The 13603-nt window shown below is 39.3% G+C and overlaps 1 protein-coding gene across 5 annotated transcripts in view; it reads right to left on the reverse strand.

Annotated features, from left to right (window-relative positions):
- Positions 1 to 13603, reverse strand: part of ADGRV1 (adhesion G protein-coupled receptor V1) — a 242414-nt gene that overhangs the window by 206845 nt on the left and 21966 nt on the right. For all 5 annotated transcript variants that reach the window (XM_081930116.1, XM_081930117.1, XM_081930118.1 and 2 more), the window contains 8 exons: positions 13198 to 13468; positions 10883 to 11212; positions 9363 to 9539; positions 7980 to 8203; positions 3563 to 3689; positions 3292 to 3474; positions 2642 to 2822; positions 1607 to 1770 (listed from right to left, as the gene is read on the reverse strand). In XM_081930116.1, the coding sequence (XP_081786242.1) occupies positions 1607 to 1770; positions 2642 to 2822; positions 3292 to 3474; positions 3563 to 3689; positions 7980 to 8203; positions 9363 to 9539; positions 10883 to 11212; positions 13198 to 13468 (1657 nt within the window). The remainder of the gene's footprint in view (positions 1 to 1606; positions 1771 to 2641; positions 2823 to 3291; positions 3475 to 3562; positions 3690 to 7979; positions 8204 to 9362; positions 9540 to 10882; positions 11213 to 13197; positions 13469 to 13603) is intronic.

Genomic DNA, 13603 nt, shown 5'->3' on the forward strand with positions numbered 1-13603 from the left:
ATAATGAGATCTACCGTAAATTACAAATATATATCCTAGATTAACTGGTTTGATACACTATAATCAGAAGAAGAAGAAGAAGAAGAAGAAGAAGAAGAAGAAGAAGAAGAAGAAGAAGAAGAAGAAGAAGAGGAGGAGGAGGAGGAGAAGGAGGAGGAGGAGGAGGAGGAGGAGGAGGAGGAGGAGGAGGAGGAGGAGTTGTTTGGATTTGATATCCTGCTTTATCACTACCTTAAGGAGTCTCAAAGCAGCTAACATTCTCCTTTCCCTCCCCACCCCCAACAAACACTCTGTGAGGTGAGTGGGAATGAGAGACTTCAGAGAAGTGTGACTAGCCCAAGGTCACCCAGCAGCTGCATGTGGAGGAGCGGGGATGCAAACCCGGTTCACCAGATTATGAGACTACCACTCTTAACCACTACACCACACTGGCTCTCAGCATAACAATGGGCATGTTTGAACTTAATACTGTCCCCATTTAAATCAGTGGAGCTTAAAACTGCTGATGTTTGCCACTTTCGATCGTATTTCCCTACTATGATAATTTCCCAGTAGCTTGGCGGATGATCATTTCATATATTTACAAAAAAGAAAGAAAGAAAGTTGAGGCTCTCAAACTGAAGGAAGATGTATAGATGGTTGCCAGAATGGGAAACTAAGAGGTTAAATCCGTAATGATTAAATGGACACAAGACATAGGACATAATATACAAGTGGAAGATTGGGGGAAATTATGGAATGTGCATCTAAAATTTACTGGCTGTATAACTCCAAAAGAGAATTGCATGAAAATGATGTACCGATGGTATATGACCCCTGTTAAACTTGCTAAGATGTATAGAACAAGCTCTAACAAATGTTGGAAATGTAAAGAATGAGAGGGCACGTTTTATCATATGTGGTGGAGTTGTAAAGCAATCAAAAATTAATGGGAAATGATATATAATGAATTGAAGAAGATGTTTAAAGCGTTTTGTTAAAAAGCCAGAAGCCTTTTTTTCTTGTTAGGCATTACAGGACTGGAGTTGCCAAAAGAGTGGAAGAAGCTATTTATGTAGGCTACAACGGCGGCCAGGATTCTCCTATCCCCAAAATGGAAAGACACCATAATACCAACAAAAGAAGAATGGCAAACTAAACTGATGGAATATGCAGAACTGGTGAAACTCATGGAAACACTCAGAAGCAATGACAATAGAGACTTTAAAAAGGACTGGGAACCATTGATGTTAGATTTACAGAAATACTGTAAAGAAATGGACTTATTAGCAGGGTTTGAGTAATGCTTACAACAAGGATAACATGTAAAATATAAGAAAGAGCAATTTGAAAATGAATTAAGGTAAAATATAATATGTAAGAAGGTATGATATAAAAAGGTGAAGAATATAAGAGCAATTGGAAAAGACTACAAAAAAAGAAAAATAAATGAAGCAGAAGCAGTGATTGTTGAATGAACCAGAGGGGGAAGTTGGGGGAAGTCACAGGGAGTGGGGGAGGGATTCTTTGACTAATTATTTTTTCTATATGTGTTGAAAATGTTGAATATTAAACTGGAAAACTAATTTAATAATAATAAAAAAGTTACTTGCATAAAAGTGTTTACCTCATCAGGCACTGAATATACGGTGATATTTTTTGAAAATTCTTCATTTCCAAAGAAAACTGTCCCTTGCTCCGGGAAGATGTCTTTCGTAGAAGCTGGGTAAGTTGCCCAAGACACAGTTACATTGCCAAAAGTTCCTTGGCTTCGCAAGACTCTGAACACCGCTTTGAAACACAAATGCATTATTTGATAAATGTACAGCATTAAGAGATTCAAAGACAGAGTAGAAAAACTCAAAGAAAAAACAGTTTTAAAAGACAAGTATCTGTAACTATGAAAGTGGCATATACGCATTTACAGATATTCATCCCAAGGAAGAATGCTGCTTATTGCAAGCTCAATAAATAGCAAGCCACCATTATTGCTGTTGTTGCAGCAGCAGAGAACTGTGCTTCTCATGTCATGAAGGTCCCAGATGAGAAATCTCGAGCTATGCTAAAACAGTAACACACAATAACAACAACAACAATAATTTATTATTTGTACCCTGCCCATCTGGCTGAGTTTCCCCAGCCACTCTGGGCAGCTTCCAACAAAGATTAAAAATACATTAAAATGTCACACATTAAAAACTTCCCTGAACAGGGCTGCCTTCAGATGTCTTCTAAATGTCAGGTAGTTGTTTATCTGATGGGAGGGCATTCCACAGGGTGGGCACCACTACTGACAAGGCCCTCTGCCCGGTTCCCTGTAGCTTTGCTTCTTGCAGTGAGCGAACTGCCAGAAGGCCCTCGGAGCTGGACCTCAGTGTCCGGGCAGAACGATGGGGGCGGAGACTATGGCTCATCATACCTGTGTCACCTTCCTCACACCTCAGGTAGACAAATATTGTCATGTGGAAGAGCCACAGAGTGGAGTCCTCCTCTGTTACCTGGGCTCCAGATTTTACAGTATAGGAAGGAACTCTGTAGCAGCAGCATCTGTACTATGAGGGGTATCAGGTGAAGGAGTCTTGAGAGACAGTAAGTTACCAATTTATGATAAAATGGCAAGACTTAATATGAGCTAACCTACAACAGAGCAGTAAGGAATTACCAGCATAGAAGTCTCTGCCTTTGCTTTCATTTATTGTTATTGTTAATCCATCCTCAGCAAACTGAATTATTCCATGGGGATCATCATTCTTCAAGATTGTTATGTTGACAACTGTGGCATTTCCCAGTTTACTTGGCAGCTCACCGTGGCTACTGAGAACCACTGAGTAAAATTCATCCAACTAGAATAGGGAAACCAAATCAGAACAATATGGTCTGGCAACACTCATAGCAATCAAGAAACCAGTCCAAATTTATCAAACAGCTAGCGTAAAATAAAATTTAGCAAATGTTACCTCTGGATGTGGAAAGTGCAACTCATATTTTAACAGTAGCACAACTGCCTATTAGACACAAATGGAAAATGATAAATCTGCCCTCTGTAGATGACTAGTGTTTGAGAGCATGGAATATAGCTTACTCATTTAAACTTACAGACACGTGAAAACAAAAAAGAATCAGGTAACAGAAACATAACATTTCCTCCTCCATCTCAACACAAAGTGGCCATTCTTAGGGTAGCATTTTCAACACTGCATAACCCACCAAAAATCCAATCAGTTCAGGGGGATGTTTTAGATTCTAAATGTCAGAAGTGCATCCTTTATTATTCCAAGTTAGGCATGAGGAATTCTTTCTGCCTCTCTTTACCTCTGGAATCCCATCCATCTTTGTTAGCAACGTAATTTTAATTTCTCTTTCTCCAGGCTTAAACTCCAGGATTCCTGTACTTCCATAGAACTCGCTGTCTCTTGGTTCTACAGTATAACGTAGAAATTGCTTGATGAGGGCTCCCCTGGACCGTACAATCTGAAGTTCAACAGATTCTCCTTCCTTTAAAACAAATCAAAAATCCAAAAGACTCAGTATTCTTACTTGGTGTGGTTCCATCATGGAAGGGGTTTAGTTTCTGAGAACTTACTTTTATCCTGTACGGCCCTCTTGAAGATAAAGAAAATTCAAACACTCCTCCAGGATCATCATTTTCCAGAATAACCACTTCACGGCTAATATAGCCAGATTTCAGGATCTGATTTTCCACATTCACCCTGAAGAAATAATTCCAAAGATGCTTTTAACCAGCAAGTTAGTTTAGCATTAAACCCACCACCTACAAACATGTTATTCTGAAATACCCCCCCCCCCACTGAAGGTACATTTGGCCCCATCGCTGGCTCCCTTTCTGGAACAAACACACATTTTATTTGCTAATGGATTGAATATATTATTCACTTTGTTATTCTTTTATTATATTGCCTTTGACTGATTATTATTTTTGGCATTCATATTTTTGTATCGTAAAACCACTTTATGAATGAATGTCAAAAAGTGGTATACAAAAGCTGTACTTAAACAAAGAATGAACAAAGTCTTTCTGCACAGACTATATTTTATTTATATTTGCCTAGATTTTTTTTTTCAAAAAAAGATTAAACGTGCACACTTCACACAGAGAAAGACAATAAAACACAGTGACATACAAGAGTACTGGATAGTAAGCTTTTAAAAGTACTGCTGGATTTGAAAGCACTGAAGAGCAGGTTTTAGTGTCCTGCTAACATGTAACAAACTTTCCAATAACATTTGCTATGAACAGTTGTTGAAAGTAATATTTTGTTTCCAACTTCATCTGAGACGACATTTTGCCCCTTGATTGTTTCCTGTGCTGCAGATCTACCCAACAAGCAGAGATGATTTCAAGAGAATCCTTTAAAATGGCTTCAATGCAAAGTTTTCTGTGCATCCACACACTAAACCTGAATCTTATTCTTAACCAAATTCAGTGTTCCTGAAGTGATACTCAGCTTCAGGAACTGAAGTTGTTAACTAATGTTAACTAATGCTTAAGCTCTTGATTAGTTGCTGGAGCATACAAAGATGCAGATATTATGTTCCTAGGTAATTTGTATTAATTGTTTTTAAATGATCAATGATGAATTTAAATTGGCTGCAGCACTAATATGTGCAATTTATTTCAATAAAACCCCAATCTTAAACCTGCTTACATGAAAGTAATTCTCCCTGAACATGGAAGCATTTACTTCCAAGTCAATGTGCGTAGGGTTGTGATGTATGTTCCCTAAACATTGCAGTGATAACACACAATCTTATTTGAGGATGAAAACAATTTCTGCTTAACTCTAATTATGCAGCTCCATTATACCATATTTGGGAGGCCTGATTTCCCAGCGGTGAAATCAGAACAACCAATCTACTGTTCTGCATTATCTTCAAACATCAAACACCAAGCCATGCATTCATAACTTTTTATTATTATTCATAGGCCCTACATAAAGGAACGTTTTCAGTCCTCCACCCCATGCTCCCAAATAAAACAGCAACAGGAAGCATGCATTGCCCAAGGAGGTCCGATAGGCATGGTGCTTCAGAAGGAAAGAAATATTAAAGGAGACACAGTCTTGTCCAGACCAACCACTTCCAAAACAAAGTGCTGATTCACTGAATACAAAGACACAGCTTGCTGCACTTACCCAAAGTACACGACAAACCTTTCTGTCTCTACCCTGTCAATACAGAGAGAAATAAGTGGGGGGTAGGAATAAAACCACTGTTTGCCAGATTCTTTGTAGGAGAGTTCTTTAGAGGAAGAAATAAAAAGCGGGGCGGGATAAATTTTTTTTAAAAAAACCCTGCACCTTTCCAGCACCTAATGTTCACTTTATGGGAATTCTACTTGCTTGGCACTCACTTGTTTGACTAATGCTAGCAAGAGGTTCAGCAATTCCCACTCATGGGAGATGACCCCATGACCAATTGGGATGTCAAGGACCATTCAAGGCCTTCGCTGCCAGCACTGCTCTAAGAGCCAGCCGCCAACTGCCAAGCACTGTGCAGGCATACAGGCTACACAGCAGCTGAGTAAATTTTATTCAGCACCGTCTGTAATTACTCAGTGCTTTTAATTAGACAAAAGAAACCCATTTTATTCATTGATGCACAACCCTCCAGGACCTGCCATCCCACTACGCTGCCCAAATAATTGTCTGAGTAGATAAAGAAGGGCAGGGGTTGCCATTGTTCAGATTTTTGTAATGGGGACATATTTGAAAGGCCTCATTTAGGCAGGAGTTAAAACAGCATGAAGTGTTATTTGTGGCTGCTTTTTCAGTAAATCAAACTGTAAGAATGATGTAAGAGGCGAAAGCATTTTCCAAGCCCAACATTTTATCGGCTCGAAACAAATGCTTAACGGTACCAACCACTTGTCAGAAGATATGGCTGGAAATGGAATAGTGCCTCTGATCCTAACCTAGCATTTTTAATACCCCAGTTACTTTGATTCATTATAAATTGCTGTCTGCCTGTATATCTTAGTTATGCAAGCATGTGTGAATGGCATTTGTCCTTGGCAATGTCTGCTCCATAAGCTGCCACTGGAATTCACAGGAGTTCTGCAGAAAAACCTCTCTGTATAGATAACCTGTGCTAAGTGTTGTATGCAAAGATGACATAATCCCTTCCCAAAGGGTTCAGCAGGCAGAACAAAGATAAATGCCAGGACTCTAATAGTGTACCATAAATAGGGACGTACCTAGGGGTTGGCTAGGTTGGCCCCCGCCAACAGCACAGAATCAGGGGACCACTCAAATCACACCTCCCCCGTCTGGCTCCTAGTGGCTATGAGCCCACCCGCCTGTCCTCACACTTCCTGGGCCACTCCTTTGCTGCTCTGGGAAGCCGGGTGAGGTGTGCAGGCTCCTCTGGGTACCTTGGTGGAGGATCCTCCCCAAGGGCACAAGGAATGGGGGGCACCGATACAGCTCCTTGCCAAGGGCGCAAAGAGCCTAGGTACACCTCTGAGTATAAATGAGGTTGCCAAGAGCAAACTAGCGAGTCAAAGCATAAAAACTGGAGGACAGGTTTCAGCACAGCACTAATAAGGAATGTCATTTTCACAAAGGCATTATGAACCACAAACTGACTGAAGGGGGAAAGATGACAGGAAAAGAGGCTCAGGGACAGAAAGCTGGTTACAGTACTATATACACCAGGGCCTAAATCCCAAACAGTTAAGCATACCTGACCCCATAGTGAGCTAACCTGTGCTGGATTTAGGCCAAGATTACAATACAAGCATTTTCATATTCTTGATAAGCAATATACATAATGTATATGGTGTAACCTAGAGTTCTTCTACCTTGGGTTGCCAGATCTTGTTGGATTACATCAACCATCTCTGACCACTGGCTAAGGCATGCCCCTCAACCGCCCCAATTCCAGGATGAGTGGGACATGCTGGAATTATAGATGCCATCCCAGCAACCTGGTGTTGTGTCTTGAGCTTGGATCCTTGAACAATAGGCAGGTAGGATTCTAGAAATCAGCAACCTGATTGGCCTATGGGAGCCATCCAATCCGGCTCCAGGAAGGGAGTTTGAATCAGCCTATCACACATGAATCACTCTAGAATGTAGCACCTGAGGATCCTTCCCTGAAACTGGCCCCTCCGCCAATTTCCTGTTATCCTGAGGAGCCACACGTTTGCTGATCTAACATCAAATTCTGAACAAATGATTTGATAAAGTACAATGATTATTTAGTAATATGTACATTAAATGTGATATAGAACCAGATAAATAATATCAGACATAGTGTTAAGGTTGATAAATCTAGTTTTTAAAAAACAAATCAGCTCTGTTGTCACTTTAATATTTATACCCAGTGCAGAAACTCACCAAGTATAAGAACTAACTGGAAAAGGAAGAGTATAACTTATGTATGGAAACATGAGCAATACTCTGTATGGAATTAAGTTACATAATACCTGTTGAGGCAGCAGCAAAGAAGTTGAAATATCATAAATGAAATTCAACTCCTTTTCTTGTGTTAAGTCTCTGAGACAACTTACTATGAAAATCAATCCTATTACTTTTTAATGGTATGGCATTATAAGAACCAGATCATTACAGGCACATTTTGACAGAAGTATAACTTTACATGAAACGGAAATGGAAATTTAGCATAATTGTGCCTTCAGAGCAATGTTATCTGCCAAAGGAAATGCAGAAACAATTTCAGCGGACAACCAATATGATAGAGCCATCCGTTTGCATATTACCTATGAGTCAAAGGAATTCTTTAAAAAAAAACAATTTATGGCTCTGATTCAACATATAAAATGTCATGGATGCATAAGGTGTCTCTGAACATTTACAGAATAATGTAAATGTAAATAATGTAAATAAATTCTACTGTGCTTAAAGGGGCTTACTCAATACACCCCACCCCACAAGTAAGCATACAAATGTTAGCCAGTGCATAAAATAATACAATCAGGATATAAGGGTATGTTGTGACAAATTATTGCAGAATAATACCTGTCTAATGACAAAATTAGAGTCTCATTCATTTCTGGGATGTCATCAGCTTTGACAGTAAGGTTGATTGCTGTGTCACTTTGTCCAGATAAAAATACAACAGAGCCAGAGAAAGGGCTTATATCATCAATAGTTACAGCTTTTGGATTGAGGCCAGAGGGTATCAGGCTCCAGAAGACAGTAGCTTGTCCATCAGTCCCATCTCGTTGCAATGGAATGGAGGTCTAGAATGTATACCAAGTTCTGTAAGGTTTTTTTCTTTCTTATTGAATGTACATGCAACTCTAGATGCCAAGCTACAGCCAATATCAAATATCTAAAAACACATTTCTGAAATAGTACATAGATTGATTTATTTTTAACTTCTACAGCATTCTGCACCTATGAAATGCATTGAAAGAATTGTATGGCATCTTTTAAATATTGGTGAGGTGCGTCACAAATTAATGAAACATGAAAATGGGGGGGGGAGAGAAAATCTAAATAACTAAAAAATCAGTGAAGTTCTCATGATTGGGATGCAGAGTTTTTGTCACGCTCATCTTCCTTTTGAGAGATGTTTGCGAGTAACATTGCTTCCTTTCTTCAAATCATCTCACCAACAATCTTCACTCCGTAGCCTACCTAGGAGCCCACATTTCAAGACCCAGATGAAGACATCATGAGGTAACCAACCACTCTCATGGTGCTTTTTTCAAAAGAAAGGAAAGGTGGGCAGCAGGGGAGGCTACAGAGTGCTGGAGGATTGGTTACATGGTAGGAAAGCAGTGGTCAGTGTGGTTCGTTAAGGGAGCTGAGAGTTGTTAGGAAACCCTTAACAAAGTACAGTTCCCAGGATTCTTTTTGCAGAAAGCCATGACTCTTAAAAGTCGAATAAGAGTACTTCAAATGTGTGGTGTGGATGTGGCCAAAAACACCACCCCTTTGCCACCTCACAACAAGTAACCCTAAAACCCCACACAGAGCAAAATTCTGAAGTACCCTGAGAATGAGGCAGGAAAAACAAAGCCTCCACAGGGAACAAAAAAAACCTTTGAGAAATTGGAGGGAACCGTGTTATCTAGTACTTGATTTTACTTGGAGTTAGGAAAATATAACTTTTATTACAACTATATGACCCTTACCTCTGAGCAGCATCTTCATAGGTTGCAAGGAACAGTGACATTTCAATTTAACTGTGATTCAGAGTTGTTAAGATTCTTTTTCTTCATTACAGAACCATGGTGACAAGGCATGAGGAATATTTTGAATAAGTAAGTGTTGCAAAATAAATTATTTTCCACTAGCTTGCAGAAGTTCGTGTTAAGTGAAGGCAGACCCTGTACTTTCTCTGAAGAAAATGTGCAGTATGCAAGAACAACGTTTAAAGAAATATTTACTTACTACTGTAAAAACAGCATCTTCTGGCTCATGTAAAATTACTGGAAGATTGCTGATAAAGCCAATTTCTCCATTTGCAATGTCAGGCGTAATTCTTAAGGAGATGTTTTGAATTTCACCTAGTCTAGGACTTACAGGTGGAACTAGAGGAGTGATATTCAGCAGTTCAACTTTTTCAAGCTGCAATAAGAGAAATAAAGATTTTAAGATTCTCTGCCATTCCTACATACGGTACAATGATTTATAGGACAACTAGTTATTGCATATTTTTAATGTAAGCTGCAAATATCTGACCAGGATTTTGCAGTATCCTGCTGCAAAAAATGATAACACATAATTCCCATGATAGGAAGAGATTATTTCCACTTGCAGTTATTCTGGGAAAATTTACATCTACAGATCTTTATGCCTGTCACATTTGAACATATAAGGAAAACAAGCAATCACATGTGCAGTTCTGCATCAGAATAAGTAACTGTAAATTGCTGAAGCAGGTTATGAACAGGCATTCTTCCACCAAACTGAACCATTTTGGAGAGGAAGACTCCAGGATCCCATAAATTAATGCCCAGGAGATGTTAGAACCTGCTGAAGAACCTACACTGAACTCTCAATGAATGTACATAGAGAAGGGAAACAGTTGCAGGAGATGGAGAAGGAAATAAACAAAATCCATTTCCATGATATTCATACAAAATTTTCTACAATATTTTGTGCCTCTGTTTTGGAGTCGTTATCATGGGTCCTAACTTTTCACACCATGAACATTTATTTATTTATTTAAAATATTTGGAAACCACCAACTTATTAAAAAAAAAAATCAAGACAGAGTCTAATAAAATAGAAGGATCATGTAACAGCACAGAAGGAGCTCCTTCCATTCACAGAATTGAGCAAAAGCAAAGGATCCAAATTTTTATTATCAATTTTATAACAGTGTGGGTTCCTGGGATTGGGATTGGACGGGCATCCAAACTCCCCAAAAAGCACACAGCAGAACTGGTTTCAATTGTTACTATTACAATTGCTGATACTTTTAAAAGAGCCAAACAGAACAAAGTCCCATGGGGAAATGCAAGAGTAACAGAAAGTTTGGTGGATGAGGTTCCCAAAGGGCATTTTATCCACTGATGCTTTACATATTTTCTTGACCCAGGTGAGTTCTTTAAAGAATTCTGTATTCCTTTGAATTTGGAATGTACAGAAATATTTTTACAGAGTTATATTTCAGGCTATACCAGGTGATTGAACTGGCTATGGTACTGAAAAATTCCCAGTTAATTATTAATCTTTTCTTTCTTACCAATGTTTTCTTTAATTTCAATTGCGTTCTCATGTCACTTCCTCTTTCCACAAACCTCATTCTAAACTGTGCATGTAGAAATAAGGTTTATCCAAGAAAAACATTAGACTTCCCTAATAAGGCAACATGAAGGGGATGTTTCATGTTATTGATGCTATAATAAGAAATTAAACTCATGTGTCACATAAAAGTTATGACAATTTTATACCATATGACATACCTGTACTAAGAAATGGGCCCCATTTTGAAGAAACGCATCATTTCTTATTGGTACTTTTATAATTTCTCTAGTTCTTCCTTCTGGAAAGTAGAGGGTGCTTCTTCCCGAAATGTTTAGAACACCTTCTTTAGCTCGCTCAGGATCCACAGGCCCAGCAGGAATATACAGGACTGTATAAGACAGTCTCACATCTCCCACTGTTCCCTTTTGCCTTGCAAAGCTAAGAGACAAAAAACGTCCATCGGGGCTGCTTTCTATCCTCTGATCCTCTGCAGGGTAGAACTTTATTACACCATAAACATCATCACTGTCTTGAATGTAGAACAAAAGCTAGAAGAATGACAACAGAGTATTCATGTTAAGAGCAAATTACCATTAGAATTCATTATAAATTACGGTAATTATCAGATCACCATTGTAAGTATTGATTGGATTATGAGATTTTTATCACTCCCAAGACAGGCAATGCAACCACAGAACTAACTGACTTTACATGACCCCATCACTTGTGGTAGCCAACAGTGCTTGTGCTAACAGTGAACAAGCACTGCCATGTAAAGGAAGTGTGACAAACTTTGTCGTGCTCCCGGAATTTTCCCACACTCATGTCAGCAGCTGGAAGTAAGCTGCTTATTGTAGCAACTCATCAAAAGCAGGAGCAACTGGCTAACATGACCAGGCAGGTCAAGTATTGAGGGTCTTAAGCAGAACATATTGCTACTCCACTCATTCTACCCTTGAACATTTTGCTAGCTAATCAAAGTGATCATAATGTGGAAATCCATCTAACATGCAATTGTATCAAAAAAAACTGCATCATCACCAGGATGTCCTGAAAGGAACAGCCAAATGGATCCCACAAAGGGTTGCTGAGCCACTTAAGTTCAACAGCAGAAGTTCTTCAGGACAGAGGTGAACCCTTTCAGGTAACACGGGCATCAGAATCTTGTCCAATTTAGCATAGCATCCTAATATGCCAACTTGGGCAGGAATATTATTCCATAGTATCTCTATGAGTGGGAGGAAGCTAGCTCTGAGCAAAACTACTTTTCCAGTAGTGTAAGGCAAAAAAAAAAAAAGGTTTCAGTAGTACTGAAAAGCTTCTCTCTGAGGATTTTCCAGCAGTGCCTGGGAAAATATTTTGCCTATTTATTTACACTGCCTGATCTCCTCATCTCTCTCAGTTGGTTTTGATCTCACTGAGACTGTAACTTAACAAAATCCAACCAGCAATGCCACCACATTCACAGCACTGATTGCTTGGCATCCCCTCTGTAACTGAACAATAAGGCTTTACCCTCCTGGATTTATTTTGTTTGCCCTGATGTCATCATGTAGAAAAATATGATTAGCTACCTCAGAATGAGAACAGACCAAATGTTGGAAGAATGGCATCCAATGCCTCTTGTCCCAATATCAATTACAAGATCTTCAGGTGATCATGAAGATGGATAAGAGGCACTTAAGAGATGTCTCTTCAGTTCTGATGCAGAAAGGGATTTAACCACGATTGCCTCTACCAAAAGTTCACCATGGTTCCCACTTATCAAAACGGAGCACAGCTGAGCTAGTTATCTGACAAAGCTCCCACTTGCCGTACTTAGAATCGCTTTTACAGAATTACGATTCCAATCGATGCCCTTGGCGGTGGTGGATGGTCGGTACGGCAAAGTACTGTACAAGGAGAGACTATGTCTGTGTGGGCAACCTTGCGTAGAGGACCTGTACCACTATTTATTGCAATGCTCGCTATATACAGAACCAAGAGACCAATTTATAAAACCCCTGCTTACAAATGCAACACACTCAAACAGGGCAGAAAGGGTGAAATGGCTGCTGAGTGATACTGATGACTTCCTGATTTATAAAGTAGCACTATATGAGTTGGCAGCTAAGAAGATCAGGAGAAAGAACTAGATAAAATACTGGTCAATTGCAAAGGTGATTTGGACATTTAAGCTGGCACATTCTATCTGATTAGCTACCTAGCATTGTGACTTAGTCCTAGTTATCAATAAACTGTTAGCAATGAGGGGTTCTGAATGAGAGCAACTTATTAGAAACCAACACAGACACCATTACCGACTCCTAGAATAAGAAAGCTAATTTTACTGAGGTATAAGGTTAAAGTGTCAATGCAATGCAGCTGATCAACAGCAGCAACAGACTGGAGAAGCAACGGTGCCAGACAGGATTGTAAAATAAAGAATATACCAATTATATAAATAATTGGTTTAAATAATTATACTAATTGGATAAAATTGGCATCTTACTGGAACACCTGCATTTCTTTAGGCGAACAAATGCAGACCTACCTCAGCTGGTTCGCTCACTTCCGCACCCCCCTTTATTGTATGAGCCAGAATCCTAAGCAGATATGGCTGTGCCTCTTCAGGGAAATTGTCATTAACAATGTTCAGAGGAAGTGATGCTATCAGCTGCCCTTGAGCAAAATGCAATACCCCCGAGTCTGGAGTGATGTCTGCAGTCACAGGCGAAGGATCACTGCTATTGCGGGTTATAATCCAGGAAACCGAAACATTTCCATGTGTTCCACCATTTCGTACAACTGTGATGCCTTCGTACCTAGAGGTTGCAAACATAAATGAACAAACAATTTTCTAATTTTAACTCTAGTGAAACACTAGAGTTATAATGAAGCACTCAAATGAACCTACAAGTTACTCCGATATATAAACACTGCAGGAGTTAAATGCCCTT

Source organism: Podarcis melisellensis (genome assembly GCF_964234715.1).
Source record: "Podarcis melisellensis genome assembly, chromosome: 11".
NCBI classification, from domain to species: domain Eukaryota; kingdom Metazoa; phylum Chordata; class Lepidosauria; order Squamata; family Lacertidae; genus Podarcis; species Podarcis melisellensis.